General features: G+C 40.8%; 1 protein-coding gene across 5 annotated transcripts in view; it reads right to left on the minus strand.

Annotated features, from left to right (window-relative positions):
• Nucleotides 1-3463: 3463 nt before the first annotated feature.
• Nucleotides 3464-17295, minus strand: part of STOX2 (storkhead box 2) — a 127475-nt gene continuing 113643 nt past the window's right edge. For all 5 annotated transcript variants that reach the window (XM_054064954.1, XM_054064952.1, XM_054064950.1 and 2 more), the window contains 2 exons: nucleotides 13740-16005; nucleotides 3464-9194 (listed from right to left, as the gene is read on the minus strand). In XM_054064954.1, coding sequence (XP_053920929.1) covers nucleotides 8999-9194; nucleotides 13740-16005 — 2462 coding nt within the window. In that variant the 3' untranslated portion in view covers nucleotides 3464-8998. The remainder of the gene's footprint in view (nucleotides 9195-13739; nucleotides 16006-17295) is intronic.

The following is a 17295-nucleotide window of genomic DNA, read 5'->3' on the forward strand; positions in this document are numbered from 1 at the left end:
TAAAAACAAAGGAAGAAAACCCGAAAGTTCTAATGTTCCCTGCCAGCTCTGACAAGGCCATGCCTTAGATAGGAGTTACAGCAGATAACAATCATCTGAAAGTCATCAGCAGCTTGTGTCCGGCAGAAGCACATTAAACTGCAGCAGCTGGATGCTAAATAGGATTTTCCTGTCAAGTTCACTTTGGGCTCGAGCCAGAGGCAAGCACTAAACTGGACAGGAGAGCCTCCTCCCCTGCCGCCTCCCCACGCCAGCAGCGAGCAGCAGCAAGGGGCTGGGGCCCTGCAGCTCACCAGGCAGGGGGCTGATACCACGGGGTTGCTTCAGGGGCAACAAGGGTGAGCTGGGCAACTGGCTGCAAGGAGCAGCAGTTCAGAGAGAGCAGGAGGGCTTCCCCATGGAGGCAGGGGCAGCATCTGCCTTCTGTAGCCAGAAAGGCAAATGCCCTTCCCTGCCATCCCCACCGCGGCCACTGTCCACAACGCTGAGGCACACCCAGCTCTGAGATGTACACTTGTTGAGTCCTCCAGTCTGCAACCTCGGTGGCTGTTCCTGGCAGACACTGCCCAGTGGCACCCGTGTAGCAGCGTGCATGTGGCAGAGACCACAGCATGTGGCAGATTCCAGGTACGTCAGACACGAGATATGGTTCAAATCCCTTCAATGTGCAAGCTGCCCCGAAAAATTAACTATCTAGTTTATTTCCCAAAACCTCAGGTAATAGGACCCAGAAGATCGTTCAGGGACAAGGCTGACCTGGTGGATCCAGGACGAGGGAGGTACTGCCTGTGCACCTTTTGGTGGGTGTAGTGAGACAGCAGGCAGCACAAGAGGAGACATTCCCACAGCTAAGCTTAGTCTAGGGGGACCAACAACCCCAGCTTCCAGCTCCCGGCTGCTCTGAATTGTCCCCTCCAGAAGATTTGCCTTCTTTGTTGACCACAGATGTATCCAAGGAGCTTTGTAGGCTAAAGTTATGCTTTGTGAATACCCTTCGTAGGTAGTAGCATACAAATGAAGAGCAATTCATTTGAAATACGTCACTTGCCAGGGCTTGTTATCTATATAGCTCCCAGACCAGAGCTGGCTCACAAGCTATCCAGGAGTGCAGGAAGAGCACATCCATGGCTGCTTGCACACACAGGCAGACTCATCGAAGCAGTGATCCCCACATAGCTTTTGCAGCTTCCTGTCAGACAGACCCTCCTTGGCACATCTTAGACAACCAGTCCAATTTTACCAGCAACAAGTGGGGGGACAAGAAGAGAGAGATGCAAAGAACTCAAAGCCAAAGGTTCCAGTTTTCCATAAGAAAGACAGAAAGGAAATGGGGTTCGTAACTATTCTAGTGTACAGAGATATGTACCTGCTGGTAGACTTATTTACTGTGTTTGCTTACTTTTAAATAGCTGGCAGCAAAGGGTTACGTTTTCTCTGCATGTTAGGATGAGAGATAAGAAAGAAGTTGTAAAAAAACCCATACTTGGCATTTTCTGTTCCCAATTGCCATTCGTCACTGCTGTAACATTTGGGCTAAAAATACTTTCTTAAACCTGAGGATCTAAAGGCAGAGAAGGGTTACCTGCATGTGCAAGCTCAGCCATCTCAACACAAAACCACTGGCAGCTACTGAAGTCCCAGCATCTTCAACTCTGCAACCAAACCCTTTTCCCTTCATGTACGAGCGGTGGTGAATGGGAGTGTCAGAGCAGTAGGCTCCCTCCATGAAGGAAGACAAGTGTGTCCTGTTGTTCCAGCATTATTTGGGGTTTGGAGTTTCCTCCTTGAGCCCTTGAGCAGTAGTGGGAAAGTGAAGAAAAGATTACGGGACTATGATGACATTTTGAGAAAGGAGAGTGAGAAAAGGGGCAGAGGACATCTCATGTCAAGTAATGGGTAGGAAAAAAACCAAAAGCCAAACTGGAGGAAAGAAGTGTCAAAAATGAGCAGGAGGGCAGGGGATTTTGAGCAATGGGAAAAAAAGATAGGACGTTATAGGAAATAAGTTGGGAGAAAACAACAGAACCTAAAGAAACAATCGAGAGGTTGATAGAGGGAAAGTCTGGAGAACTTTGAAAAATGTTATCTTACAGATGTAAGGTTATCAGTACCTATAGAGGGGTAGAAATCTGCTGGTTTGACTCCATGCTCTCAGCAGGAATGACATAACCCAACAACAGGAGGCTAGTTCTTCAGCCAAGCAGCAGCCCTGGACATTCTAAATATGTTATAAACCATGCCTCACAAAAATTATATCACTTGCTTAAGACCTTCAGTTTATCTGCCAGCAAACTAAGGACAAAGAGAATTCAAGCCAGGTTTCTAAGCACGTTTTAAAGCACATGGTGTGACAGGACTGGACAACAGCAGTTTCTTTCTAGACAACAAACAGCCTCATCTATTGCCTCATCTATCTAAAATCTGAGCCCACCAAGAGGACAGAAAGAAAGCTGCAAGGGTGAAACAGCGCTTGCAAACTTTGCCAGCAATACTGAAAATACATTAAAAGTCTGATTCTGACCACTCCCCAAAATTGACTTTACTTGTGCAAGTTATTAGGTCAGTGCTGGCATAAAGCCCTAACAAAACTCTGCCTGGCTTTGGCTTTTTTCCTTGCTATAATTCAAAATTCACTAATTCAAGGAGATGGATTATGATTGCAAGTGATGGATGAAGGGGAACCAGCAAAGAATACAAATGGCACGGTAGTAGTATGTGCTCTGAGCATATGACAAGCCAAGGTACTTATGACAGCACCTACTTCCAAGAGATGCTGCTTTGTTTTTTATCCTGTAAATCCTTGTAGCGGACCTTGGCAAATAGCAATTCTCAAGGCAAAACACAGGCAAAGTTCCTGGAGCATATATCTCCTCCAAACCTTCTTTCAGGTGGCGATAGGGGGCAGGAAAATGGCACCTGCATGTTACACTGTCCACTTGGACCTTTCCAATCAATCAGTTGCTGTCACAGTACAGAAAAAGAATCTGAATAATTTTTTGAAGAACGTGAAAACCAGTCCTTGCTAGAGCCCTTTCTCTTTGATGTGTGGAGTAGGTCCTCCTTTGGCTTATGAGGATGGAGAGAAGAGGAAAAGAAAGACCTGACGCTTGTTGCTTTTGGTGTCACGATGCCCTAAGGGTCTTCTCATTTCTTGGAGTGTGGGTGAGTCTAAGATGGGCACTCATGCGTTCGGTGGGGATCACACTCTCTCTGCACCCATCACCTCCACGTCCAATCCAAACCAGGATGTTTCAAAATCAGTGACTTTCCTCCCTTGCACTCTGACTAGAATGTCTCACAGACCTTTTATGAAGGGTACATGACCACGGCAAGCTGTAATGGCCCTTGGCTTTCTGAGATTTCTGGGTGGCTGTGCAAGGCTTCCTAAGTGAGGGAGGGAAACAGCACGTTACATGGGAATGTAAGTATTTTCTCTAAAAACCACTGATTGGTGCAAAGAATCCACTTAAAACATATAACCAAATGTTATTTAATATCTTAAAAAGTAACACAATCCAAAATGGATATTTCACACAACACTACATAAACAACATGAACACAATATTACCATATGGAGGGACTTTCAAATATAGACTTACAAAAATCCCTGTCCTTTTTTTTCCTTTAAATTATTATACTAAGCATGACAAGTAATCATCATTTACAATATGGTACACTGACACAATAAAAACCATGTTACAAATGTGCTGTTATAAATCAGTAACGTTAGGGAAGACATTTCATGAACTGTAATTATTTCATATGAAATACTATACAATATAAACAGAACATCCATCTTGGATGACCTTTACAGCAACCAGAGACCAAGTAATTTTTAATTTTTTTTTTCAGTGCAAACACATTTATACAAGGCAGTCTTGGCTGCAAAACTCCCTTCTAACATACAGTAAGTCCCACTTGCATTTATTAACTCATTTAAACCCTAATGCAACAGCCACATTCAGTCACTCACAGAAAATTACCTGCAGAATTACGATCCCTTTAAATGTAAGTCTCCTCCACATACAAAAGTAACATTTGCGCCAATCACTCCAAGGGCCCTTTCATACTTCTGGGTGGGTATCCTTTGGGTTGCTCTAACAGCTGCACAACACAAGGAAAAATCGCCCTTCTGAGGTGGGAAATGCGTGGTGGCTGTCGCAGCATCCCGGCTGGGTGGCTGTGCGTTTCACAGGGCATTCAACCCTTCCAGAGCCAGGTGCGTGCATGTGGCCTTTTGCTCCTTCTCTGCATTTAGTGTCTCAGGGGGCAGGGGAGGACACGGAAACCCTCAGCTCAGAACTGAGCTTCAATGGAGTTAACAACCCATTCCCATCTCTGTCAGATCTGCGGGAGATCAGGGGAGTTACACCAGATTTACACCTGTGTAACTGAAACCAACATTTGGAGTGCTGCTACGAAAGAAGAGTGATAGTCCCATTTTCTTCTAGCACCACCTTGGCTTTCAGTGGGTCTACCGCATGCTTCTCATGCAGTAATGATGTACTTTACTTATGCTGGGGGGAACATTTTAGATATATACTTTTTTTTTTAAAGAATTTTGTAAAAAATAGAACATTTCTCTCTAATACTATACAGTTTTCTTCAGAAGAGCAAAGAGAATTGTAAACTGTGGGTGTGACACCAGATTAGGAGTGCTATTTGCTTTCTCTGCACAACAATTTGGACAATTGTGTTGCGAAAAGCTCTGCGAAATGTATTTGAAAAACAAATTTTTAATTAAAATAACTGTTTCTAAAACCATCGCTGGCAGTACTCCCTCATATGACTGAAAACTGACTGGTTTTGGCACTTCTAACCCAAGAGTCTCTGCAGGATCGCAAAGTAGCTTCTCTCTTAAACAAACTGAATGCATCAAAAGAATAGCTTCGGAGTATAAACACAAAAGACTTTGGTTAACTATTAAACTTATTCCAATAACATTTAAAAAACAACCGGTTATTAATTAGGCTGCAGACTCTTAGCCTTTGTTTTTTTTCCAAGATGCCTGGACATAAAACAAGGTCAGTGAACTCTGCCTACCTCACAGGCTCACCAGGCTTAGCTGGTACCAGGTAGTTCGAGGCCCTTGGGTGAAAAGGCTTGATTTAAGTGCACAGTTTGATCCCTATTTACTATGGCCTCTTAAAATATTGGTTTGACCATCCTCTTTTCTAAAAATTACTACCACTGGCAAGCACTTAGGCATAGTTTTCATTAAAATTTGTTTTCCAATACATTTTATTTTTTAAAGTTGAGTGAACTATGTTTTGCTTCTAACTGGCATTTTACAGTAGTGCAGGAGTCAGATGGCTAATGATTTCTTATAGTTTTTAAACCGAAATACTTAAAATGGCAAAATGAGCTCAAGTGATGATTGTATATTAATTTGCATCAGGATAATGGTACTAGGATTGCTGAAAAAGGTGTTCATAAATTGGGATTTTATATAAATGTGATCTGCTTAGGTTCAACTGCCACTTCCTTTGGTTTTTTGAAAAATCTTTCTTCCCTCCTGAAAGGTGGCTCGTTGCTGCTGGCTACTTTTCAAAAGACAGCTTCATTTTTTTTGGAAACTTGCCCACATCCTTTGAACACTAGGGACACACCTCAAGTAGGGACCCTAATACTGCTCCCAGAGAAGTCAATTAAAGGCTGATGGTAATTTCTACAGGAGCAAGCGTTTCAGATGCACACAACCTAGAGAAGAGAGTGCATCTTGTTAAAAGAAGAGCTGTTTTAACACCCTTGCCAGTTCAGAGAAACTATGAGCTGATATGTTGACAAAGATGGAGGCAGAATAGGGCCCAAAGTACTTGAAGGCTGCCAAGGAAATACCCAGAGTCTCTTCTGTTAAACCCCAAACTGTCAATCACATTTCACAGTCCATAGATGTTAATTTGCTAAACTACAAGTACATTTTCAAGTTCTACCAGGCAGAAATTTTAGCAGTAACTGGGGAAAGAGGATGGAAGGTTTTAGCCTCCCTTTCACTTTTATCCCAATTACGCAGCCTTGTCAAAGTCTTTAAGTGACTCATCTGAAAACCAGATTTCTAATACTGCAGAAAGAAATTGTGGCAATGGAAACATGATGACTTCATACGCAAGCATTGACACACAAGAGAACGCCATGACCTAATGCTTCAAAGTTTTTAACCTTGCTTTGTACAATACACTTTTCATGTTGCTGCATTTCATCAAATTCATGGAGGTAGTTATATGTGTAAAAAAAATTACCATAAAAGTAACATGTTGTATTATAATAATACATATTAAGTGTGCAAAATGCCGACAGATTTGTGTTGACCCTCTACAACTGAACACAACACAGATTCAACCTAATCTAACTCTGTAAACCTTTAAATTGATACATTAGAAGAAGAATGATAGATTAAGCAACCATGTAATACAAGGCTATGATTTCATCAAAGGATTAGGGTGACATAAAGCACTCAAGCTCCACTCTTGTGGTTTTGTTACCAGAACCTCAAGATGGAATTTCCTTATATTCCATTGTTGATTTTAAAAGGAAAAAAAAAAATAATTCAAGATTAGAACGTTTCTATTTGAAACTTCTGTTTACATTCCATATTCCAAGAGTCACATTAATATTGGTACAATGCCATGTCAACATTAATATGACATTTGTGTTGTCTGCTGGTCTCTGGGAACTTTAGGAAATAACATACTATACAGTTTATAGGTATGTACTACTGTATTTTGTTGGAATTTCATCTTCTGTACAAACAGCTGCCTGCATAAATTCTAGTTAGGTTATGACAAACAAATATTTCCCCCAAAGGTGAAATTTGTTTTTGCTGTTCACATTTCAATACTGCCGTTAGTACTTCAGATCATCACTGTAAATTTTTTTATCGTTTCGATATTTTTATTTACTTAATTGATACATACTACTGATGTCAGAGCTCATCTCAGAAACAAAATCACAGTCAGCCACTGCATAGTATATGACAATTCCCCACAAAAACTCTGACTCTACAGTTCACATGGAATAAGTACGGCTGGAATTACATACTGAATAATAAGATGCGTCATGCAAAACATTATATGGTAATTAGAGCACATCTTGGAAGGTATGATAAGGCAGAAGGCTAAAGGCCAAGTGACTTTGATAACCAACCAAAAGCACAATAATTTCCTTTATGTGCACTGAAAGGTCTTATTGCTCCTATGAAATGGAAATGATACACTGAAATCAAGGAAAACAGACCTGTGCATTGACCGGGTGTTCTTGACAGAACTAGAAACCGATTGTGTCCAGAGTTAGAAAGCTGTTTCATAAGTAAATGAACTATATCCAAGTGTGTAACATAAGGCTGAATGTTCAGCAAAGACTTCTGATGACAATAGAGAACATGAGTGAAGCTCAATGACTTTGTGTACAGAGCAATATGTGTCACCAGAACCTGATGAAAATACCAGTTTTCAATATGTACAGTTGGGTTTCATACCTGTGTACTACAAGAGCTAGACAACGTAAACGTCCCTTTTTAATGCAACAAATTGGGCTGTTGAACATTTCAGTATCTTTGTTATTCTTCCACCAATTTGTCTGTTCTGATAAAAAAACAGAGTTAAATTTGAAGTCAGTTTGTTGCACTACCAGGTTGCATGAGTAACAGAGCAGAATGTGACCCTATACCTAAAATTACTCCTGGATAGTTTGACTATCCTTAGAAGCCACTCTGCAGTAATTGGCATAGTACTAATTACTTCAGAGTAACACTTTAGGGGAGAGCAATTAGAATATATCATACCTACGGAATTCAGATTTCTACTGCCAACCATGTGGACACATTTAATTTCTAGAAACTAGACATGTCCATAAAATGTTAAATTGCAAATAACATACACTGAATAAAAAGGCCAGAAGTTTATAATTCTCTAAATTTTGTTCTCTGATAATCACTACAATGTATGCTATTTTTAATAGCCTAATTTAGGCACTCTATTTATAAGCTACATAAAATAGATTTATGTCCTTCCACTAGAAAGAAATCAATTCTTCAGGCCATACTTGTCACTTATATCATAAAGAGTATTTTTCCCCAAGAAATTAGTTATCCTGATTCCTATATTAATGGCGATTGCAATACCAGAAGTGACACAAGAATTAGATTACCTTTTTTAAATACTTGATTTATACTGAAGACATCTGTTATATTTTGTGTCACTCCACATTGTGGCTTCATGACAGTTATAACTCTCCCTTCCCTCCCCACTCCCCCTCTACACAAAGGCCCACCTCCCCATTTGTGACTATGGAAGGTTAAGTAGCAAGTCTCAGTAAGTAAACATCTCTCATACTTTTGAAACACAAAAGGAGAAGTTGTCTCCCTTCCCACCCTCCACTTAAAAAACCCCAAAGCAAAACAAAACCCAAACCTCTTTTTACTTGCTTAAACAGGTATTTGCAAAATTGTGTCACAAAAACGCACAGTGAAAATGACTGATTAGTATTAATAATTCACAGATAGAGCTGAGGTCATCACTTGTCATGTTTGGCATTGTTTTCCCTCACGGTGATCCTGGCTGGTTACTTTCAGCAGTGGCTCAGTTTCTGAAGTAAAAAATTATTAACTCTGTAGCAGAGTTTAGCCTCTGACCGGGGACATCACACATCTGTGGCATTTTTTTCAAATGAAGTTGGCAACTGCATGGACATTGAAAATGCAGATTACACTTACAGTGTCTAGACTTTCATATATGTGCTCAGTTACAATTAAGTGAAGCAAAAAGTGTACGTATTATCTCTACTGCTATTCTGCTGCTACAGAGCCGCAAATGTGAAAAGCAATACCTTGAAATAAAGATTTCTTTGTTGCCCCTAGTCTACATAGCAGCACAGTTTAGATAAACACTAAAACTGTGGTTGAGATGCTTTTTTCATTTTTCCCCAAAGATGTAAACATCAGTCCCAGTGTCGTAAACTTTGCTGTATAAGATGAGACAGAAGATCGGAGGCAAGATGACTATCAGACACTAGTGACAGAAGCTTGCAGGCAGTTAGCAGGTTTCTGCAGTTTCTCAGCTTCACTTGTTGGAGGGTCTGCAGTGGCTCGGAAGTTGAATGCTGGGCCTGCGCCACCATGTGCAGGGCTCAGAGCAGGGTTCTGACGTCTGTTGCTTTCAACGATACTTGAAGTGTTGGATGCCAGGCTCTCACGAGTACTAGAATGGAAAAGAAATATATATACACACTCATATATGACATGCCTATGTATCTATCAACCAGACAGGAAAGGAGAACAGAGTGTTTTATAATAGGCTTCCTGTGTTTGTATGCAATGTCACATCAATGAACCATCTCATTTTGATGGTACACATATGTTCCTCCCAAATGGGTTCCAGAGGTACTCAGCAGTCACCATACTGTATCACAGGTATAGCACTAAGCAGAGCTGAAGCTGTCACACAAACTGTGAGCACACAAACTGTGAGCTGAACCAGTATTGAGCATCTGGATTTTTCACCCAAGAAAATAGCTTCCATCTTGCATGTGGAACACATTAATTTTCTTTCCTGAATGGTGCATTTTTGCACAAAGTAACTTCATCAAATCAGTTCCTGTGACTGTGTAGAGCTGGGCGAATGATAATGTAATACAACTTCCTTTGTTATCTCTTCTACTTATGTTTGGTACACAAAATATTAGCTATTTTACATTAAACACACAAATGCTACCAAACACAATGTTCCAATTTTGCTTTGCAGCTGAGACAATTGCAACTCAGAAGATGCTGAGAATTCTTAACTACCTGGTCAGAGATCATGCCCGAGACAACAACTAGTGCTGCTATTTCATTCATAAAACGGAAACGTGCCTTGAGTTCTAACATACCATTTATCCACGGAAGTGATAGGACACAATGTTTTTAAAGACTAAGCCTTTTAACGATACATCTAATGACGAACGCAGAGGAGCCTGTACTTTAGTCTACAGCTTTTAAAAAATTCAGCCAAGATATGCTAAGGGTAGTTTTACTACTACTATTCTTTTTATTCTCTTTCCTCTCTTAATAATTTTTAATCTCCAATAAAGTGTTCCTGTTGAGAGAAAAAGATTTGGTTGTCAAACAGCCATGTGGTCCCTGGTTATGTATCCTTCACCTATATGCCTACTTCTTTGTAAAATGACATCACCACTTGCTATGGAGATGTTTACAGAGTACATTTGGAAGACTGAATGGGTTTGTTTAATAAGCACTTGAAACAAAGACACTAATGTTTCATAGTCAGTTGAAAGTTAACCTAAATTTACCTGCTACTGAAAGGGGGAGCTCTTGCCTGCCTTGTGTGGACCTGACCCTGCCACATGTTCCTGCTGCTTCCCTGATGCTGAGCCATGCAGCCAGCCAGATCAGGGACCGCTCTCAGTTAAATACTAGCCCTAAGAAAAAAAAAAGATAAAACAAAGTTAAAAAAAAAATAGTGCTAGCATCGGGGAAGAGTAGGAATGCACAGCTTTGGATGTGGCAGGGGAGAAACATGTCAGTGCATGGCACAGGGGAAGGAAGAAACTCCTCGTTTAGTTTTGGGGCAGACTTAAATGCTCTTAAACTGACTGAATCTAGAATATCAATGATGCTTTTAGGAAAACTCGCATATATCTTTTAAATTGATCAAAATTGTATTGATCATCTTCTGCCAATTATCACCTCACTGTCAGTAGTTCCAAACAGCTACGACGGGTGATGCACTCGGAGATCCCTGTGAGCTGTGGTGATGCATGGTGCACTTCTGCTGCTCATGTTTCGATTCCTCTCCTGCTCTCTAATGAAAATAGCTGCAATTGCTGTTCATCAGAGATCATTCAGTGTTACATCACTCTTTATGGGACCACCAACTCCAGATCTTCAAACATTTTCAATTCTGATATTACAAACTGACCATTACAACATGCATACACAGAGACTGCAGCGAGAATATTGCATGCAGAGTAACGCCCCAATCAGCTTTCTTTAGGTGACAAAACAGAAGTATTATATAAGCTCTAAAAATAAAGGAATAAAATGAATATTGACAGCTAGTATTTACTGTATACAACTTGCAAAAAAGGCAATGAACAAAATACTGTGAAACTGTTTTCCCAGTGGTGATGTGTTCACAAATTTCAAACACAAAATACTTTTGAAGTCAAATGACCATTGCAAATCTCTTTAACTACACCGTGGTTTGTTTTTTTTAAAATATTCCTTTTTTTCAATTTGTCACACTTTAAAAATACACTTTTCCCTTCACAGTGCAGAACTGGTAATTTTGATCTCCCAAGCAACATGCGCACTTCAGTTTAAATGAAAAGATATCACCGCACCTCAGGAAGTCAAGAGCTACAACATTAGTGGAGGTTAGAAGAGTTTACCTGAAGATTATCACTACATGCACATCCTATTCTTATACTCTCCCCTAGGCACCTGCTAATGGACACTGTCAGATCCAGGTGAATCTTACCAGATTGATGCTGGGTAGCTTTTTTTGTATTTTCTGGAAAAGGGCTGTGAAGTACATTTTTTGTTATAAGGTAAGAAAGTAACAATGGCATGGTAATTATAGCCAAAGGGCTGAATTCACTCACAGCTCTATTTATTTTTATAGACTCATACTGAGGAGTGACCAAAACTCAGCAAAATCATCCAGTCTGATCATATTGATGCAAAGCCTATGAAAAAGCCTTTGAGATATCCAGGCTATATGCTGGTCTTTCAAAACAAACACACAAGAAAATCCTACTAAATGTTGCGTTTTTCTTTTTTTTCTTTAAAGCTTTATGCAGCCTTGCCAAGAAAAGATATTAATTTATAAGTAGACAGTAAAATAAAAAAAAAAGGGACGTGTCGAATACAATAATTATTGAAAGCTGCCTACCTGTTTCTCTTTTGATCTAAACAAGGTGGTAGAGAAGCACTAAATCCAGTATGCTCACCATGCTCTCTTCTCCTGATGGCTAAGTTTAACATCAACAGAAATTTTAGCTTTTGTGTTAATAATTAGGGAAGGAAATGCCTGCCCTTGCATTACCCAGAAAAAACAGTGTGATATCCAGCCAGCATACAGCTAGCAAAATAGTAATCTAAGAACTGATTTTTAGCCAGCTGACATCCTGTCCTGGAGGTGAAATGCACTCTGCAGAGTGAGACAGGCTGGGCCAGAAGCAAACACCACCACGTACTTCCCCACAAAAGCTGACTGCAAGCACTTCAACTATAAGAGAGATTACATTTAAAGAAGAACAGTGCAAACAGCCCCGTACAACAGTTGTATGTGAGAAAGATGCCAACCATCTGCAGAACAACCAATAATAGGAACAAATTCAAAACCTTTATAAAGTTTCTTTTTAAAGCTGGACTCAGTGTAAGTGGTACAATTTACTCAAATAATTTTTCACTCATAAAAATTATACACGTGCTAAAGCTTGCTCTAGTTTGATGATCACTGCATGCAGCAGTAGGCCCAATAATTGCTGCCTTGTCATTAACATCAAGTAGGAGTAGCCATCAAATCTTAAGGAATTTATTCTAGATTAACATGACTTAAAGTGAAAATGAAATGTAGTCCTGTGTAGAAACAAGAAATCCTTCATATGCCTTTTTGAGAGCTTTTGCTATAGATTTTAAAAAAAACATACGTATAATTCTGAGGAACAAGAATACCTTTTATGGGATAGGAGAAAAGGCAACAAAAAAACCCATTTCCCTTCACGTAACAGAAATCCAGTCTTGGAGGTTTTATTTTTAAACACAGGCAATAAATAATTTAAGCTTAAGTAAGATGCTCTAAAACAACTACCATTGTAAATTATTTCTGTGTTCTTGGAGTCATTGTTCTGAACTCCGATGGGTTGCTATCCAGGGCAAACAAAATCAGGCAAGCACCATGCCAGCAGAGACCTAGGACTGTCAGAGGCTAGAGAAAGAAAGAAGGCAGCTCGAGTGAAGGATTCTTAACCTGGAAATGAGCTTGTGAAATCTTCAGGGCAGGGAACATGCCAGCAATGCTCTTCTCCCTGCGCCTGTAAGGCTCCTAGCACACCAAGACTTCCATGATGTCTGAGATCCCTGGAATGGAAATGACTAACCAGAACCACTGTACAGAAATGTCTGGATTCTTTTCCCAAGTAACTTAGGTAAGGCATCTCTCTCCCAGCTACTGCAACGCTGGGCCACCTCTGAAGTTCAAATATCCTGAGCATTTTCAGCCACGGGGGGAAAGGTGGTTGTTCAGTCTTACCAGTTTGGAAAGTGATAGATACTTTTCCAAAATTTTTGAAGAAAACAAACAAAAACACCCAAAGCCAAAACAATCATGTTTGGGTTTTTTTGTCTGAGCCAAAGATTATGCCACCTACTCATGTCTAGTCTTTCAATTAATCATTTTGATGGCATCTTAGAGGGAAAGGGAATATGCAGGAGCTCATCCCTTCTATTCTAAATGCAAACACAAGTTTAATACAGAGAAAAAAAAACAATACAGGGAGGTTTTCAGCAAATGGAAAATGAACTAATACAGAGTCAATGCAGCAAATGGCCATTGGTTGCTTACGGTATGGCAGGAAAACCACACACCTGAATAGCAGATTCCAGAGCTGTAGAAAGCACTGTCTGAAAATGTGTGAAATTGTTTAAAATGGCCCTACATTCTGTCACCATATCACACACATATGTAACTAAAACTGAAACTTTCTAGTCTGTAAAGCTGCAATGAATGTGACAGTCCTACCGTGGAGAGTTGAACCCGCTGTCCACAGTAATGCTGCTGCTGTCCATGCTGTCCAGGCGGGCTGAGTGGGTGGCTCTCTGGTTGTTGCTATTTTCTGTTTCCTTTGGGGTGAGAAGAGTAAGATTCTTCTCAAACTTTCGCTGCAGATCCCTCTCTTTTTCTCTCTCCAGGAGCCACTGCATTGTGCCAACATCATCCCTGTTCTTTTCTTCCTCAGCATTTTTGTTGGTTCCTTCCTCTGAGTCATCATCATCAGATACGTTGTAGTAGTCGAAGGAAGCCTCCTGGTTCCCAGCTGTTTCTTGCTGCCTCTGTGAAACGGGCATGACTTGTGTGACTGAGGTTACTGTCGCTTGTTCAAGTTTCTCATATCTGACTGGCAATGTGTCAGAGGGGGTCTTTTGATGGGGCTTTAGCAGGGGTGTGCTAGACTTATGATAACTATTCACAGAAAGAGTGTTGTGCAGAGGTTTAAAAAGTGTATCCTTGCTAAATATTTCTTTCCTTTTATCAAGGCTGCTTGATTCAGCGCTATGGTGTTGAACCAGCCGCCCATTTGCAATCACCTCTTGTGTTTGGCCAGTAATCGCTGAACCACTGTTTGGGCCCTTTGGGGACTCCTCTTTGAGCACTCCAGGCTCCCTAGCAATATGTTGAGACTGTCTTTCTGCAGAAGTCATTTTTTTGAGGCCATCTGTCCCTGTCAGCGTATCATGATCCTCTTTATTCTTTCCCAGTGGTGATGGAGCAGTAAGCACAGTCTCACTGGATGTGTTGCACTGAAAATAGTCATCGACTGCAGATTTTGCTGTGCAGGAGTTGAGCTCGCTATATGATGGTAAATTCTCTGCAGTCTTGCTTTGTTCCAATAGGCTACAAGAGCTGGGAGTTTCTACACTGCCACTAGCAATTTCAGGGATGCAAGTCTCTTTGTAGCTCGCAGATGAAATCAGAGCCCTTTGATGACTGAGCGACTGAGATGGCCTTAAGGTACTATCGTCAATGTAAGTTTGGCTAGTTGTTTGGTCATCTGGGCTACAGCCTTCACCTATGTCTTCAGGTGTGCCTAAGGTAGCTGAGCCCAGAGGTCCCTTGGAGTTATCCATGGATCGAGACCTTTCTTTAGCCTTACTGGACCGCTCATTCCTTGATCTTCTATCCTGCGTATGGCTGTGGCTTCGATGGACCTTAGAATGGGAGCTTCCCCTGGAAGGTTCAGGGAAGGGCATTTCAGTTCTTCTTTTGGCCAGTTCACCAGACACATCCCACTCTGGTGTCATGGGAAAGTGAGATTCAATCATGCTAGGATTGCTGTGCATTATGTAATTATCTCCCTTGTGTTCTATTATAAAACAGCCTTCTCTTGGGGATCGAGTCAAGGGATCATAGAACTCATACTCCCTTTCAGCAGGTATATCCAAATGAGAGCCATCTGATGGGTCCCCTTTGGACACCCGAGTCTTGCTGTGCGATCTCGATTTCCCATGAGACTTTCTATGATTCCTGCTCTTTTTACTTCGCCCACTGTGGTGAGCTGAAGATCCTGCTTTGCTCCTTTGAGCTTTTTCTTCTTCAAGTTTCTTCATTAGTGCAGTGTGCCTCATGACATTTTCCACAGTCAAGTCTGGGTTAATACGCCTGATAATCTCCATTTCTACCTCTCTAGGTATAGTGGTAGGGGTGTCCTCGTCCCTTAGTGGCCACTCTTCTGGAGGAAACTGGGCAGAGAAATTTGCCAACTGTTTTGTCTTGTCCTTCTTAAAACTTAATCGGAATAATTTTAGTCCAAATTTCTTAGACTGTTTTTCTACATCCTTAGGCTTTGTGAGCGTCTCTGCTTTATAAGAAAAATTGACAGTACTTTTACTTTTCTCAGTAGGTGGGACCTGACATAACGAAGGAGGACAGTAGGAGTCTTTACAGTCTTTTGCTGATTTCCTCTGTAGGGTAGATGCATGCATGCTGTGCATGTCTTCTCTGCAACAATGGCAGGAGTCGCAGTGGTTTTTGGGTAGTGTTCGGTCCCTGACGCATCCCGAGGTGGAGGGAGTTATAGTTCCTTGTTGTGGAGAGGTACATTGAGACCTGTCAGGTATCCTCTCATCCAAATGGTACCACTTACTGTTAGTTCTTATGAGAGACGGTGTTATAAAGTAAGTCTGTGGGGTTACAATGAAATAACCATCTGGAGTTGGGTATATTTTCCTCTCCCGCACAAGCATATTCAAGGTATGCCGAAGGATTTCTGGACTGGGTGTTGGAACTCCTAGAAATGACAGTAAACACATATCAGGGAGTGCATAGAACCATGCAGGACTCTCTGGCTCCCCTCTCCCCAACAAAAAGCTTTTTCCCCCAATGTGCAAGCTGGAATATGCTGAACAAACAACTCCAGCAAAGCACTATGTTAGGCATCCTCTTCTCTGTTTGTTTTTCCACTTATCTCCTACATTTCAGACATATCAATTATTAATTCAATAGAAAGGAGGCCATTAATGGAGTGTTAAAAAAAAAAAAGGGGAGAGAACTTCTAGTCACTTCCACTGTGCAGGTGACCTTCAGCTACAAGATGGAATCACTGGAAATCAAAGGGTGTCAGGGGAAACATTTCACTTTTATTCTTCTTCGAACTAAATATTTATATCCCAGCTCAACAGACCTATTTATTGTAATGCCCAGTCACATATAAAACAGTGATTATTTCTTACTTTGGAGGCCTAAGTTGTTTTTTCACAAAAGAATATTACACAGAATAAAGTATTCTGCCAAATCACCCCTTTATCACAAACTTGATTGAGCTGACTTCCTCTACTATTAAAGTATGTTCCAACTACATCAGCTGCTCAAAAAAAAAAAAGACACACCTTGAATACCACAGTCCATCTCCCCCAGAAGTTTCCACTATGCTGGAAATCACAGATTTAGCTTCTAAATATTTGCTTCTAAGAGTTCCCTGCCTTTCACGTGAAATGTTAAGGGACACGACATAAGCACTCATATAACATATTGAGTGGGAGACAACTATGACAATGCTGCATCAATGCCACATTAGCCACACAGCAGACCTGGCACTGACAGCCTGGTCATTCCCAGTACCAATCCCCTTGTTGGGTTCAGTGGTGCAGGACCAAATCTTCTATACTTTTTTAAACAAAATACCAAGTTAGCAAGATCTGCATAGGAACAAGTTCCATCTAGAGCAAAGGAAGGAAGAGATTTAGGTCACAAGCTGGTTTTAAAAAAAAAACATTTATACTGACTAAGAAATCAAAATATTTTGACATGTTCAGTGGAAAAAGCTATCTATAATCAATACATTTTGCTGAACTAAAATGCATTTTAACTTAATCACAGAATCATAGAATCATGAAAGTCGGAAAAGCCCTGCTAAGGTGATTAAGTCCAACCATCAGCCCAACACCACCACGCCTACTAAACCATGTTCCAAAGCATCACAACTACACATTTTCTTAACACCTCCAGAGACGGAGACTACACCACTTCCCTGGGCAGCCTGTTCCAGTGCCTCACGACTCTTTCAGTGAAGTAATTTTTC

This window comes from Cuculus canorus, chromosome 4, assembly GCF_017976375.1.
Source record: "Cuculus canorus isolate bCucCan1 chromosome 4, bCucCan1.pri, whole genome shotgun sequence".
NCBI lineage: Eukaryota > Metazoa > Chordata > Aves > Cuculiformes > Cuculidae > Cuculus > Cuculus canorus.